General features: G+C 50.4%; 1 protein-coding gene across 3 annotated transcripts in view; it reads right to left on the bottom strand.

The window, feature by feature from the left end:
- The window catches only part of ERICH1 (glutamate rich 1), a 56,190-nt gene extending 48,187 nt beyond the window's left edge, over nucleotides 1–8,003 (bottom strand). Inside the window, exon 1 of one of the 3 annotated variants that reach the window (XM_022570890.3) lies at nucleotides 7,876–8,003. In XM_022570890.3, coding sequence (XP_022426598.1) covers nucleotides 7,876–7,897 — 22 coding nt within the window. In that variant the 5' untranslated portion in view covers nucleotides 7,898–8,003. The remainder of the gene's footprint in view (nucleotides 1–7,875) is intronic. The other 2 variants (XM_089903624.1, XM_022570889.3) reach the window with 2 other exon arrangements.
- Nucleotides 8,004–13,870: the final 5,867 nt, after the last annotated feature.

The following is a 13,870-nucleotide window of genomic DNA, read 5'->3' as shown; positions in this document are numbered from 1 at the left end:
TTCCTTAAAAAAGTTCACTTTGATGGTAAAGTGATACACATTTCCCTCAACATCTATGTACACAATATACTTTATTTACCATTGGTGTAAAACTATACATTTATTTTTAGTAAATATATACTGTAGATCTTTCTGGTAATGGATGAGATTAGAAATGATATTGAGTCATTTGTAATTCTCTAGCCAAATCATCCCTATGAACCACTGTCTCTCAGAAAAGCATAACTCTCAGAGGACAAAAAAACACGTGGAGCTAATCTGGGGTCATGAGGAATAAAATTAGCTAAAAAACTATATTTCCAAGAATGGATGTTAATGGGAAACAGTAAAACTGATGGGGCCACATGCTTATAGGAATTACACAAAAATAAAAAAAGAGACCATAAATATTAACAAATAACTTCTAAAAAGTGACTTCGAGATATTTCATTATGAGAGAAAAACATCAGAACAAACGGTTTTATGATGTACGTTTTTAGAGTGATTATCTAACGGAAAAGTGATTATCTAGAATTTGAAACCAGCGTTGGCAGGCTTTTTGAAATCATATATAAATGAAAAATTGCTACTGAAAATAAGATCAGAAATGGAAATTCATTGAAACTTTCCCTGTGGCCCTTTTCCCTGTTTGATGACAGCCTCCAGACCTTAGTCTGGCATAGTAGAGAAAATGTTGCAAAACAAACACACACTGACAAATCATAAAGGAAAGGAAGAAGTTCCCCAACCTCAGTAAACACTGACTCAGCTGATTCCCTTTTCCACCTGATATCTGTAGAGCTTAAGAGACACTTTAAATTTTCTTAGGGTATTTCTTGGAATCTGATACAGCACTTTCAATTTTCTCTTTTCAGTAAAGACTATGTTTATCTGCCAACCTCTCCATAGCTTTTTCTCCCACAATATTCAATATGGGTTTTTTTTTCCATTTTATCCTTATAATGAGAGAAGGTATTTAGTGGATGCTTATGAATAAAGGAATAAATTGATAATAGCACTGCATCAGTTCACAAGAAAGAGACGCTCAATATAGTATGCAAATTCAATGAATGATAGTTTGTTAATGACTTTCATCATAGAATTATAAATGGAAAAACAATTAGCTAAGATTTAAGCAACAGTTGGCAAGCTTTCTGAAATATTAATTAAAAGGAAGATAGTTCTCAAAATAAGACCAGAAATAGTACTCAAATGGGACATAACTGGAATCCTACGCCATGACCAGTCTGACGTGATCTCCCCATTTAAGAGGTAGATATCCACTAAACCTTCATCTTCTCCCAAAACTTTAACACTTAAAAAAAAAAAATTCTCAACTTTGTCCAAAATTTTTCCTCGCAGTTTTTTAAGCAGCAATTACTATGCCATCAGCTATTCAGAAACATTTTAAGTGCACATAAGGCTGTGATCGTTTTTGTTGGGCTTGGTGACTGCGTCCTAACCCAGGAGATGCAGGGAGAGCAGACACAGCTCCCAGCCTGTCTTGTTTTCTCACCAAGACTAGATGCGACAGACGGGGGGGTGGGGGGGTGGGGGGGTGGGGAGCTGAGGGGACATTCAAAGGCAACTCGGAAATCTGCCTCATTACAATGGGGAGACAGAGGATAACCGATTACTTTTACTCCAATGCTTTTATTTTTTTTCCAGTTTAATCGATACTGGCTTTTTCAGCAGACAGATCTGGAATTCAACCCAAAGGGCACAAGGCTTGCCTGACCATAGCCGGGTCATCTGTTCTCTGCGTGAGGATGTTGGGGAGGAAGTGCCCATCCTCCCACTGGCTTCTGCCGCCCCAGCCGAGCAGGGAGGATCCCTGGCTCCCCATCGTGCCCCCACTGCGCCTGGCACCCTCTGCTTGAGGAACCGTCCTGCTCCCACAGTCCTGAAGCCTTGTCCGGGTGCTGTCGTCTCTCCAGCCGCTGGGTCGTGCACCCCGTCTTCCCGACAAGGTCCCCCTCGGCCGCTTCCACGTCCCACACCCAGGGTGACAGTGACGGCAGGCTGCTCACGTGGGCCTCGGGCCTCACACCTCACGAACGTGACCCGCGTTAATCCTCACGACTCTGCTGTTCACCGAGTAGTCATACATCTTAAATTTTCTGTCTACTGTGATGCTCTGTCATCGTAAGTCCCGCCTGGCTGGGCAGAGACAACCCCCCACCAGCAAAGGGCCCAGCCAGGAGCCCGCCTGGGACCTATGCCGACTGCCCGGCCAGGCCCGGCCTCCTCCGCCTGCCCCGCCCCCGGGGAGGTGGCCCTCCTCTGCCTGAAACAACCGGGCCGGGTGCCCGGCGGCTTGGGGCAGCCCTGTCGCCCAAAGCCCGGCAAAATCACTAAAAGCAGCCAATCGTACGTGTTCCCCCCGCCCCGCCTGCCTTTCCTCTGGAAACCCCAGTAAAGGCCGTGCCCTCAGTCTTCCCTCCGTCCTGTCCTCTGTCCCCTGACCCCCTGGCCATCCCCCCACGTGCCCGGAGTGGCCCTGCCTCTAGGACCCGAGAGCCCAACAAACCGTCCTTCCTGGGCCTGTCCTGAGTCTCCTCCGGCGGCCGCTCCTGACTGACCAGCTCGTGAAAGGACACAGAACAGCCCCCACCTTACAGACGAGGCCCGAGGGTGCCAGGGAGCGCCTTCTCCGGTGCGCCGCAACCTGCACACACGCCCGCGTGACACCTGTCAAGCCCGGGAGAGAGACCTACTGCTGCTCCCAGCACACCTCCCGCCTCCCCCGCCCCAATGGCCCCCACCTAGCCTCGACCCTCACGTCTTCCATCCTCCCTTCGGCTGCTGGCCTCCTGGACAGATTCAGTGCCTGGCCACGGGCGCTGACCGGCGGGGAGGGCGCTAGTCTGACCTCGCTGGCTCTGCCCTGGGCGACACCGCCTCCGTGGGGCTCATTACACACAGGGGATGGTGACAGAGGAACCAGACCTGAAGCTGGTGTGCCGAAGCCCAACTTGTCCTGCTGCTGGCCACAGGCTGAGGCTTTCCGCACTCCCCAGAGGTGACAGTGACCCCACCCGGGTCCCAGGGCAGTGTGAGGCTCACCACTAGCAGTGGTCAGGAGGTAGCTGAGCCCCGGTCCCCAGTCACATCCAAGGTACGGGACCCTGCAGGGCATGTCCCCACCTGGCTGAGCCCCCTCCCTGGTCCCTGAGTTATTCCCCACCTCCCATGCCGTGGCCTGGGCCCCTCCCCTCCAGCTCGGAGTTCCTCCCCGCACCGTGTCCACCCCCGCTCCGGCCCTGGTCCATCTCTGCGTTAACCCTCTCCAGGCCCTGCGGCACGCACGTTCAGTCCTGGAAGATCGCTGAAAGGAAAAAGGGCTCTTGATCCAGAAGAGAAGGGATCTGCCGCATCACACTGAACACAGAAGAAAACACCGAAGTGACACTTCTGTGGATAAAGAGAGTTGGGCTCTTCCTGCAGGTCAGTGAGTGACTGCTCGTCCACCTGCTGGGGCGCCCGAGGCATGTGGCTCAACACAAAGGAAAGTGGGGTTTTCCCAACTGAGACGGACCCCAGCCAGTACCCATGGGTCTGAGACTCCAAAGGAAGCTGCGGGCAGTGTAAGTCTGAGTGTGCAATGGGGGAGACACACAAACACACGTGAACATACATGCAGACACACACATGCACATACACGCAGACACACACATACAGCTACACACAGACACACGCGAGTAGCAGGGAGGGGATGACAGCAGTGTCCTCCTCCTAGCCCGGACCCCGGCCCTGGATGGCCCTCACGTTCGCCCATCTGAGAGTCCACGGCCAGCGTGGAGCGGACCCGGAAGGGCGAGTGCCCCAGGCTCCACTGGGGTCTGTGCATCAGGGGACAAGGCTCCACATGCTCCAAGCGGAGAAGCTGCAACAGACAGAAGCAGAGCCGGCGGACTTTCTGAAAAGGGGCGAGGTGCCTGTTGGGAGGTGGGGGGACGCTGGACTGAGGACACCCCTCAGCAGTCAGCCTCCAGTGAGCAGGCCAGCACCCGCGAGATGGCCAGAGAACCTCAGTGCAGCTCCCTCTCCGCAGCGCCCCGCCGGGCTGTCCCGAGATCCCTCCTGATTCCACAGTCCCCACCGGGCTTCACCCGTAACTCTGTGCTAGATGCTCACCCGCTCTCCCCACCACACTCTGTGCGGGACCCACCGCTGCCTGTTAACCCAGAAGCTCCCAAAGGATGCCCAAGGGACGGCCTCCAGTACAGGCCACAGGCTTCCCCGGCATCAAGGGGAGAACAGTAAAGATTTACTTCTCCCTCCAGCAGCCTTGCTGCAAAGGCAACAGCCTCCTTTCATCCCGAGAAGCTTTGCCACAAACCGCATAGGAGGCCCCACCACCCAGCAGACGCCGACCTGCAGGGAAGCCTCAGAACTGCCCCCCAGGCAGCACGCCAGCCCACCGGACTCATGCTTTCTCACCCTGAGCTCCAGCTGAGGGGCTTTCTTCCAAGGCACGCGGTAGGGCTCCCAAGAAGAGAAGCACTTCGCCCAGCTGCCCTCACCCTGGCCCCCAAGGCACCCCGGGCTGGAGAGCTCTGGGCTTAGCAGCCCCACAGTCCCCCTCCTGCCGGGCCTCTTCCTCTGAAGCCCAGATACGCTGCAGCCCTGCAGCTGCCTCCGCCGCCCCGGCCCACGGCGCCCCGAGCGCGGCCAGCGGGGCATCTGCTCCACCGTCACTCGGCCTGCATCGGGTCCACGTCACGAGCCCCGCAGACCAGGAAGACAAGAGGCGGCCCTGGTTTACACCGCAACCCGCTACAAGCGCTTAGAAGCTTTTCCGGCTAAAACCCCACCGAGTGGTCCTCGGTGTTTGTTACCCCAGCACGACTGCTCCTGCGACCTAGTTAAGAAGATGCGGAGAATGGATATTGCGTTTCTCACTTACAATGGCTGCTTGGACGCTTTCAAGACTTACTAATCCAGGCTTTCACCACGATGTTCTGCAACAGCCCAACTTTACTCGGTAACTTTGTCAGAGACCCAACAGGAAGGAGGCCTGTTTGAGGATGGATGGTGAAAAGTCGAGTCCTCTGGGTGCAGCGAGCTGAGGGTTGGGAGCAGGGCGCTGCCACCAGGCTTGGCCAGGCCGCATTACCGGAAGGCTGGAGAGCAGGTGCTGGCGAATGAGGGCAGAGCCCAGGCAGGAGAGGAGGCCCAGTCAGGGTGCAGGGGGTCAAACAGCCACAGGGGCCCGTGAAGGCCACAGTCAGGGCTGCCCCCGCGAACCTCACAGTTAGTCTGCAGAGCCTGCTGGCTCCACCGCTGGTGGGGGTTATAAAAAGTAGCTTGGGGACCCATCAAAATACTGTAATGCCCGCTTTGGAGCTAACATCTGACTGTTGAGGAATTTTGTCACTATGAGATGATCTGTTCTTTAAGGCTGACCAGGTGAGTCCTAACGCCTGGGGCTCAGAGCAACGGGGGAAGCCAGGCAAAGCGTTTTTCTACAAAGGAAGCCACAGACTGGGAACATTATTTACTCTTCTCTGTATTCTGCCTTACTGAGAAATTCATTTCTTCTTCCTATTTTAAGCAAATGCTTATTAACCAGAGTTGCCACTGGGCTTTTCCTTTCAAAGGGCAAAACCACAACCATCTGTTTTAAACGTAGAGGAGGAAAAAAATAACCATGGCCCGAACTAATCCAAATAAAAAGAGAAACATATCTAAAACCTTCAAAACCATAAAACTCCTAGAAGAAAACATAGGGGAAAAGCCCCTTGACAACATGGGTCTCAGCAATGATTTTTTTGGATTTGACACCAAAAGCAAAGACAACAACAGCAAAAACAAACAAAAGAAACTAAAAAGCTTCTGCAAAGCAAATGAAACTGTCAACAAAATGAAAAGGCAACCTACTGAAGGGGAAGGAATATTTGTACACTGTATAGCTGGTAAGGGGCTGATACCCGAAATACAGCAAGAACCCATACAATTCAATAGCCAAAAACCCAAACAACCTGAATGAAAAATGGGCAGAGGAGCTGAGCAGACATTTCTCCAAAGAAGACATACAGGTGGCCAACAGCTACACAAAAATACGCTCAAGATCACTAACCATCAGGGAATTGCAAATCAAAACACAATAAGACATCACCTCACGCCTGTCAGAATGGCCATCATCAAAAAGACAGAAATAGCAAGTGCTGGTGAGGATATGGAGAAAAGGGAACTCTTTTTTTTTTTTTTTTGCGGTACGCGGGCCTCTCACTGCTGTGGTGTCTCCCGCTGCGGAGCCCAGGCTCCGGACGCGCAGGCTCAGCGGCCATGGCTCACGGGCCCAGCCGCTCCGCGGGGCATGTGGGAATCTTCCCGGACCGGGGCACGAACCCGTGTCCCCTACATCGGCAGGCGGACTCTCAACCACTGCGCCACCACGGAAGCCCAGAGAAAAGGGAACTCTTATGCACTGTTGGTGGGATGTAAATTGGTGCAGCCACTATGGAAAACAGTATGAAGTTTCCTCAAAAAATTAAAAATAGAACTACCGTACAATCCAGCAATTCCACTTCTGGGTATTTATCCAAAGAGAAGAAAAACACTAACTCAAAAAGATACATGCACCCCAATGTTCACTGCAGCATTATTCACAATAGCCAAGACAAGGAAACAACCTAAGTGTCCACTGATGGATGGATGAATAAAGCAGATGCGAATACTACTCAGCCAAAAAGAAGGAACTGTTTTCATTTCCAAAAACATGGATGATCTTGAGGGCTTTATGCTAAGTGAAATAAGTCAAAGAAAGACAAATACTGTAAGATCTCACTTATTTGTGGAATCTAAAAAAAAAACCAAGGAGCTCACAGATACAGAGAACAGACTGATGGCTGCCAGAGGTGATTGGGGGATGGGAGAAATGGGTAAAGATGGTCAAAAGGTACAGACTTCTAGTTATAAGATAAGTTAAGTCTTGGGATGTAGTTGTACAGCATGGTGACTATAGTTAACACTGCTGTATGGCGAATTTGAAAGTTGCTGAGAGAGACAGTAGGTCCTAAAAGTTCTCATCACAAGGAAAAGAAATTGTGTAACTGTATGAGGTGATGGATGTTAACTTATTGGGTGGTGGTTTTGCAGTACATAGCCCGTCAAGTCACTGTGCTGTATACACACCTTAAACCCACACAGTGCTATATATCAATCATATCTGAACAAAACTGGGAAAAATAGAATCTTCCCTTTTTTAATATTAATGATTATAGGGTAATGAGAAGTTTGCTGGGCTTTCCATGAGGTGTCTGGAGTTCCCTGTATCTCTGACATTCGTTCTAAGGCATGTGCCAGGTTAACCAATTAAATGTATCCATCCTGCCTTTGGTGTTGGCGAAAAATACTACCATAGCTTAATAACACTAGTTACGTGCCCAGAAACTCAGAATCCCTGCAGGTAAATGGTTTGAGAGTCAGAATCTGGGCTTTGGGAGGAGCCCCTTACAATCCCGGGTCCTCACAGCCCCCTTCCTCGCAGCCCCAGGTCCTCACAGTCCCCGTCCTCGCGGTCCCGGGTCCTCACAGTCCCCGTCCTCGCAGCCCCGGGTCCTCACAGTCCCCGACCTCGCAGCCCCGGGTCCTCACAGTCGCCGTCCTCACAGCCCCGGGTCCTCAAAATCGCCGTCCTCGCGGCCCCGGGTCCTCACAATCTCCGTCCTCGCGGCCCCGGGTCCTCACAATCTCCGTCCTCGCGGCCCCGGGTCCTCACAGTCCTCGTCCTCGCAGCCCCGGGTCCTCACAGTTCCCGTCCTGACAGCCTCCGTCCCCACAGCCCCAGGTTCCCACAGTCCCCACAGTCCCGGGTCCCCACAGTCCCGAGGGCCTAGAGTCCCCGTCCCCCAAAGCTTCCGGTCCCCACAGACCCCGATCCCCGCCTACCGTGCCTCCGCAGCGCCGCCATGCCGGCCTCGCCGCCCCGGCGACCCCTGCGACCCCAGCCCAGGCCCGAGCAGCGCGACTGCACTTCCGGACTCCGTCCTTGTAGGCCCGTCCACAACAGCAGGCCTGCCCAATCAGGATCCGCGGTCTCTGCCGCTGAACGCCAATCAGCCGCACACCGGCTGCAGATTGGCTCTAACGCGCGCTGTGGGCACGGCCCGTGGGCGTTAGTACTCCGAGCATGCTCAGAGGAAAGGGTGTGACCCGGGTGAGCCGACCCGGGCTGCGGAGGGGTCATGGGGCGGGGTCAGCGGGAGGGGCTCAGGGGTTAGGGGGTCATCACAAGACCGTCACTGGAAGCGGGTGGGTGGGTCAGCGAGAGGTGGTTAGTGGGTCAGCAGGAGGGGAGTCAGGGGTTAGGCGGTCGCTAGGAGGCGGTCAGCGCGGGGCGGGATTGTGTTCCTGGGTGACCGCCCACAGTGTCACCCTGGGTCCCAGCGCTGCACAGGGATGCGAGCAGTGGGAGGGATCTGCTGAGCGCCCATCGGGCCAGGGTCCTATCGTACCGCAGAAGCTGGGACTCAGAGCAGAGAGGAAACTGGGAAGAGGGGAGCCCGGGGACTGACCAGGAAGACCGCCGCCCCCTGACCCCTGTGGCACTGACCCCTTCTGCCCGCTGTTGCGACTGCGGCAGGTGGATTTCTTCCCTGTGCTCCCCTCCAACCATTTCACCTTCTCTGGGACCTTGGTTTATTGTTTACCCTTCTTCCTTGAATCCGTTTCTTGGAGAACTTATTTCCTGAGAGCCTGTCTGTGCCGGGCCCTGCTATGGAAGCCGGGGCACCTCCTGACGGGCTGACAAACAGACAAGTCCTCGTGAGACAGAGAGCACGTCACTGTCCTCCCTCCGGGAAGGGGTTTCGGAGTGGGGAGGCGGGGGGTCAGGAAGGCCTCCTGGAAGGTAATTGAACCAGGCTTGAGGCAGAGGGAGCAAGGCTCGGTGATGTCCAGGCAAAGAGCACTCAAAGCAGAAGGGACCGTCCAGGCCTGGAGCAGCACAGGGCCCGTGCGACAGGAGCACAGCGAGCAGGGACAGTGACAGCCGCCGACAGACAGGAAAGCAGGTGGTGCTGGGCAAGTTTGCGAAGACGCGAGGATCAGCCTTACGTTTCCCAGGCAGTCAGGTGGAGGATACGGCTGGTTTTGAGCAGAGGAGTGAAATTATCTGAAGCCCATCTTGAAGGAGTGGTTTGAGCCGCTGAGCTGAGATCAGATTTGGTGGGGGAAGCAGGAGGCCAGCTCGAGTCCATCCCTGTGAGAAGGACCCTGGTGGCTAACACCAGGGTAGTGGTGGATGAGCCTGTGGGAAGAGGTGGTTGGATTTGCATATATATGTGAAGACAGAGCAAAAGAGGTTTTCTGATTGACCAAGAGTGGCTTTGGCAGGAGAGAAGTGTGGCACGGCTCCAGGTTTTGGTTTGGAAACTGGGAGGCTGGAGTGGTCCCAAGGAGATGAGAAAACTCCCTGGGGGGTGGAGAGGGGGCGGTCATTGTTGGGTGGTGTGCAGTGCCAGGCATGTTAGGTTTGAGGTGCTCCTTAGACGTGTAAATGTGGGCATCAATTAGGCAGCTGAATAGGATTTTAGGATTCAGGAGAAAGGATGAGGATGGAGATAGACAGCTGCATTTGATATACAGCTGTTTGTCTGCATGTAGGTGCATTTAAAGCTCTAAGAGGGAGTGTAGATAGAGAAGTGGTCCAAGGACAGCTCTGAGGGGCTCTAACTTCTAGAAGGTGGGGAGATGAGGAGGGAAAGGGCAGGGGGTCTGGGAGGACAGTGAGCTGTCCTGAAGCCAAGTCATGTCATCGCTGGTCTGAAATGATGTTGAGGACCCATCACAGACAATTGTATTCATCAAGCACAGGTTCTCAGTGACCTTGATTACAGTAATTTCGTTGAAGTGGTAGAGGCAAAAGCTTGATGGGAATTCGGTAGAGGGAATTGCAGGAGAGAAATGGAAGATATTGGGCTCAGATCTCTCTCTACTGGACCCAAGATGGGGTAGCAGCTGTAGGGTCCCTAAAGACAGAACACACACACACCACACATACACACATATAATCAAAAGAGGGTTGTTTAGAAAATACACATGCCACACACACCAAATTTATGTGCTGAAGGATCTGATCAAGTTGAGACTGAAAATGAGTAATGGAACACAAATGACACAATTAAAAAATGGGTCAAAGACCTTAACAGACACCTCACCAAAGACAGATAGATGGAAAATAAGCATATGACAACATAAAGTGCTGACAAGGATGTGGAGCAACAAGAGCTCTCATCATTGCTGGTGGGCACAGCCACTGTGGAAGACAGTTTGGTGGTGTCTTACCCTATGATCCATCAATCTCATTCCCCGGTATTTGCCCAAATGAGATGGAAACTTATGTGCACACAATATCCTGCACACAGATATTTATAGCAGCTTTATAATTGCCAAAACCTGGAAGCACCCAAGATGTCCTTCAGCAGGTGAATGGATAAGAAAACTGTGGTGCCTCCAGACAATGGGATATTATAAAGCTAAAAAGAAATGAGCTATCAAAAGCCATGAAAAGACATGGAGAAAACTTAAATGCATATCACTAAGCAAAAGAAGCCAATCTTAAAAGTCTACATACTGTATATAATTCCAACTCTATGACATTCTGGGAAAGGCAAAACTATGGAGACAGTAAAAAGATCATTGGTTGCCAGGGGTTGGGATGGGAGGGATGAAGCACAGAGGATTTTTAGGGCAGTGAAACTACTCTGTATGATGTTATAATGGTGGAAACATGTCATTATTCATTTATCCTAACCCATAGAATATACAACCCCAAGAATGAACCCAAGGTAAACTATGGACTCTGGGTGATAGTGACACGTCAACATAGGTTCATTAGTTGTAATACATGGACCATCTAGTTTGGATGTTGATAATGGGGCGGGGGCTGTGCATGGGTAGGGGCAGAGGGCATATAGGAAATCTCTGCACCTTCTCCTCAATTTTCCTGTGAACCTAAAACTGCTCTAAAAAATCAAGTCTATTTAACAATAGATGGTGCAGGAGAGAGGGAGTGCACACGGAATGGTATCCTTGATTAGTTCACACTTGACCTCGTTCTCTACTTCAGCTTCCCAGCAGTGTTCAAGCGGCTCTGGACTTTCTAACCTTACAACGAGATCTTCCCAGAAACCATCTCTTTTCCTGCAGCCCTGTTCCTTTCATCTATTTTACACTCAAACTTCTTGAAAGAGTTGACGACAAAGTCAGTCTCCACTTTGTCATCTTCGGTTGACTCTGTTGCCCGTATGTGTCTCCATCCTCCTCCACTGTAACTGCTCTTGCTGAAGTCACAGGACCTCATGTCACAGGGTCCAGCGCACACTTGTCGGTATCCACTCAGTGGTCTCCCAGAAGCACCATCTACCCAGCTGCAGAGACCTGGGATTCATTGGCATCCTTTCCCCCCTCTCTTCCCCCATGACCCATTGAAGAAATCACAGCAAGTGTATTCTACCTGCATCATTTCTTACTTCCACTGTCTCGTTCATGTCTTCATCATCTCTCATTACGGTTTATCCACGCATTTCTAAATCGATCTCCCCAATTCCACTCTTGTTTCCTCACTCCCATCCCCACCTCCATCTCTTCTCCTCATAGCAGCCAAAATGACCTTTAAAAAATCTCGTTGCCATTGAAAAATCAATGACTGTAATCCACCATATTGACAAGCTAAAGAAGAAAAATCACATGATCATATCAATAGATGCAGAAAAAACATTTGACAAAATCCAATAAAATCCAAAATTCATGATAAAACTCTCATCAAACTAGGAAGAGAAGGGAACTTCTTCAACTTGATAAAGAACATCTGCAGAAAACCTATAGCTAACATCATACTTAATGGTGAGAAACTAGATGCCACCCCGCCACCATCAGGGACAAGGCAAGGATGCCCCTCTCACCACTTTTCAACATTGTACTGGAAGTCCCAGCTAATGCAGTAAGATATGAAAAGGAAATAAAAGGTATATAAATTGGGAAGGGAGAAATACAATTGTCTTTGTCCACAAATGACCTGATTGTCTATGCAGAACATCTTATTTCCCTGCTAAAAATCCTATGTCAAATTTCACTGTATAGGGCTTCCCTGGTGGCGCAGTGGTTGAGAGTCCGCCTGCCGATGCAGGGGACACAGGATCGTGTCCCGGTCCGGGAAGATCCCACATGCCGCGGAGCGGCTAGGCCCGTGAGCCATGGCCACTGAGCCTGCGCGTCCGGAGCCTGTGCTCCGCAACAGGAGAGGCCACAACAGTGAGAGGCCCACGTACCGGAAAAAAAAAAAAAAAATTCACTGTATATAAGATTCAACTCAGAGTCCTTAAAATGTCCTTTGAACACCCCTCACTTGCTCTCCGGATGCATTCATGCTATTCTCTCTCTCGCTCACCATGTTCTGGTTCTCTGACTGTTACTCCCCTGGGTCTTCTACCTGCTCTTTCTTCTACCTGAACTCCTTCCCCTGCCCCACTCTCTTCTTGCCTGAATCCCATTCCTTCTCCAGGGCTCTGGTGGAAGTGGCCTTCTGATTTCATGCTGGTTCTGCTGTAGAGACCCTTGCACTCACCTGCGGGCACCTTAAGCCCTTCAGTTCAGCCTCACGGCTTTCTCTGAAGCTGTGGGACTTACTCAGCCAGAGGAACCTGGGGTGGGGGGAGCAACAGGCAGTCATTGGCAGATGGAGATCAGATGGAAAAATGTCCAGCCTTTCTACTGAAGGCAGGCAATTCTGAGGTGCACTCCACACGGTGCCCTCGGGGATCCCCAGCCAGATTGAGATCCCACCCTCCACAGGGGTGGCCCGCTTGATAACGCATCAATGTTAATAACATTCCCTCCCTCTTTGTCTCACTCTTCCTGCTTCCTTTCTCATTTCCTGCCTCACCCTCCCAAATAAACTACCTGCACCCAAAATCATGTCTCAGGACCTGCTTATGGGAGAACCAGAGGAAGATAAAGACTTAATGAAGATTCCCAAAAAGGGTTCTTCTCTCATCTCAGAGCTGTGTGGTTGCCCTTCTACCATTCAATAACACCCTCTACTTTCCTTTAGAAAAGTAATTATAATTTGTAATTATATGTTACTGTGCTATTTTAAAAAACTGATTCTCTTTCTAGACTGGAAGCTCCAGGGGCCAGAGACGGCTTATCTGTTTTGCTCACATTTTGACAGACATGATGGGCACTCAGTACATTTTTCTTATTTTTGTTGTTGCTCTTGCGTGGATGAATAAATAAATGAATTTTTATAGGATGAAATCAACAAGGACCTACTGTATAGACAGGGAACTCTACTCAATACTCTGTAATAACCTATATGAAAAAGAATAGATATACGTATATGTGTAACTAAATCACTTTGCTGTACACCTGAAACTAACACAACATTGTAAATCAACTATACTCCAATATAAAATAAAAATTAAAAAATTAATTAATTTAAGAAAGATGGAAGGATGAGGACAAATATGGAGAGGAGGGAAGAAAAGGGAAAGTACATTTTAAAATTGAAAAATTGATCTAGAACTTAGATTTGTGGTTGAGGTTTGGAACACACAATTCATTGGTTTTGACAGAGAAGACAAGTTGGAAGATAAGCACTAAGGAGAAATGTGATTGTGGGCAGGTTTCTTTACTTCATCTTGTATCCACTCCCTCAGCATTTGGAACTCTGCTATGAAGATAAGCTGCAATTGATTAATGCGAGTGATCAATTATATAAAGAAATATGGAGACAGGGCTCTTATTTAAAGATCTTAGAATTTCTGGAAAAGATTGGTTAGTCTCATCCCAAATATTTTTGGTCACCTGATTCGCTTTTCCTATTCTAATCCCTGCCCACTTTCCTATAAACTTTCATCTTGGTGTTTTCTCTTATTCTAGA

This window comes from Delphinapterus leucas, chromosome 21 (assembly GCF_059928025.1).
Source record: "Delphinapterus leucas isolate spDelLeu-1000000601 "Yukka" chromosome 21, BTC_Dleu_Yukka2, whole genome shotgun sequence".
NCBI lineage: Eukaryota > Metazoa > Chordata > Mammalia > Artiodactyla > Monodontidae > Delphinapterus > Delphinapterus leucas.
Note: the sequence above shows the minus strand (reverse complement) of the source record. Positions and strands in the feature narration are given on the sequence as shown.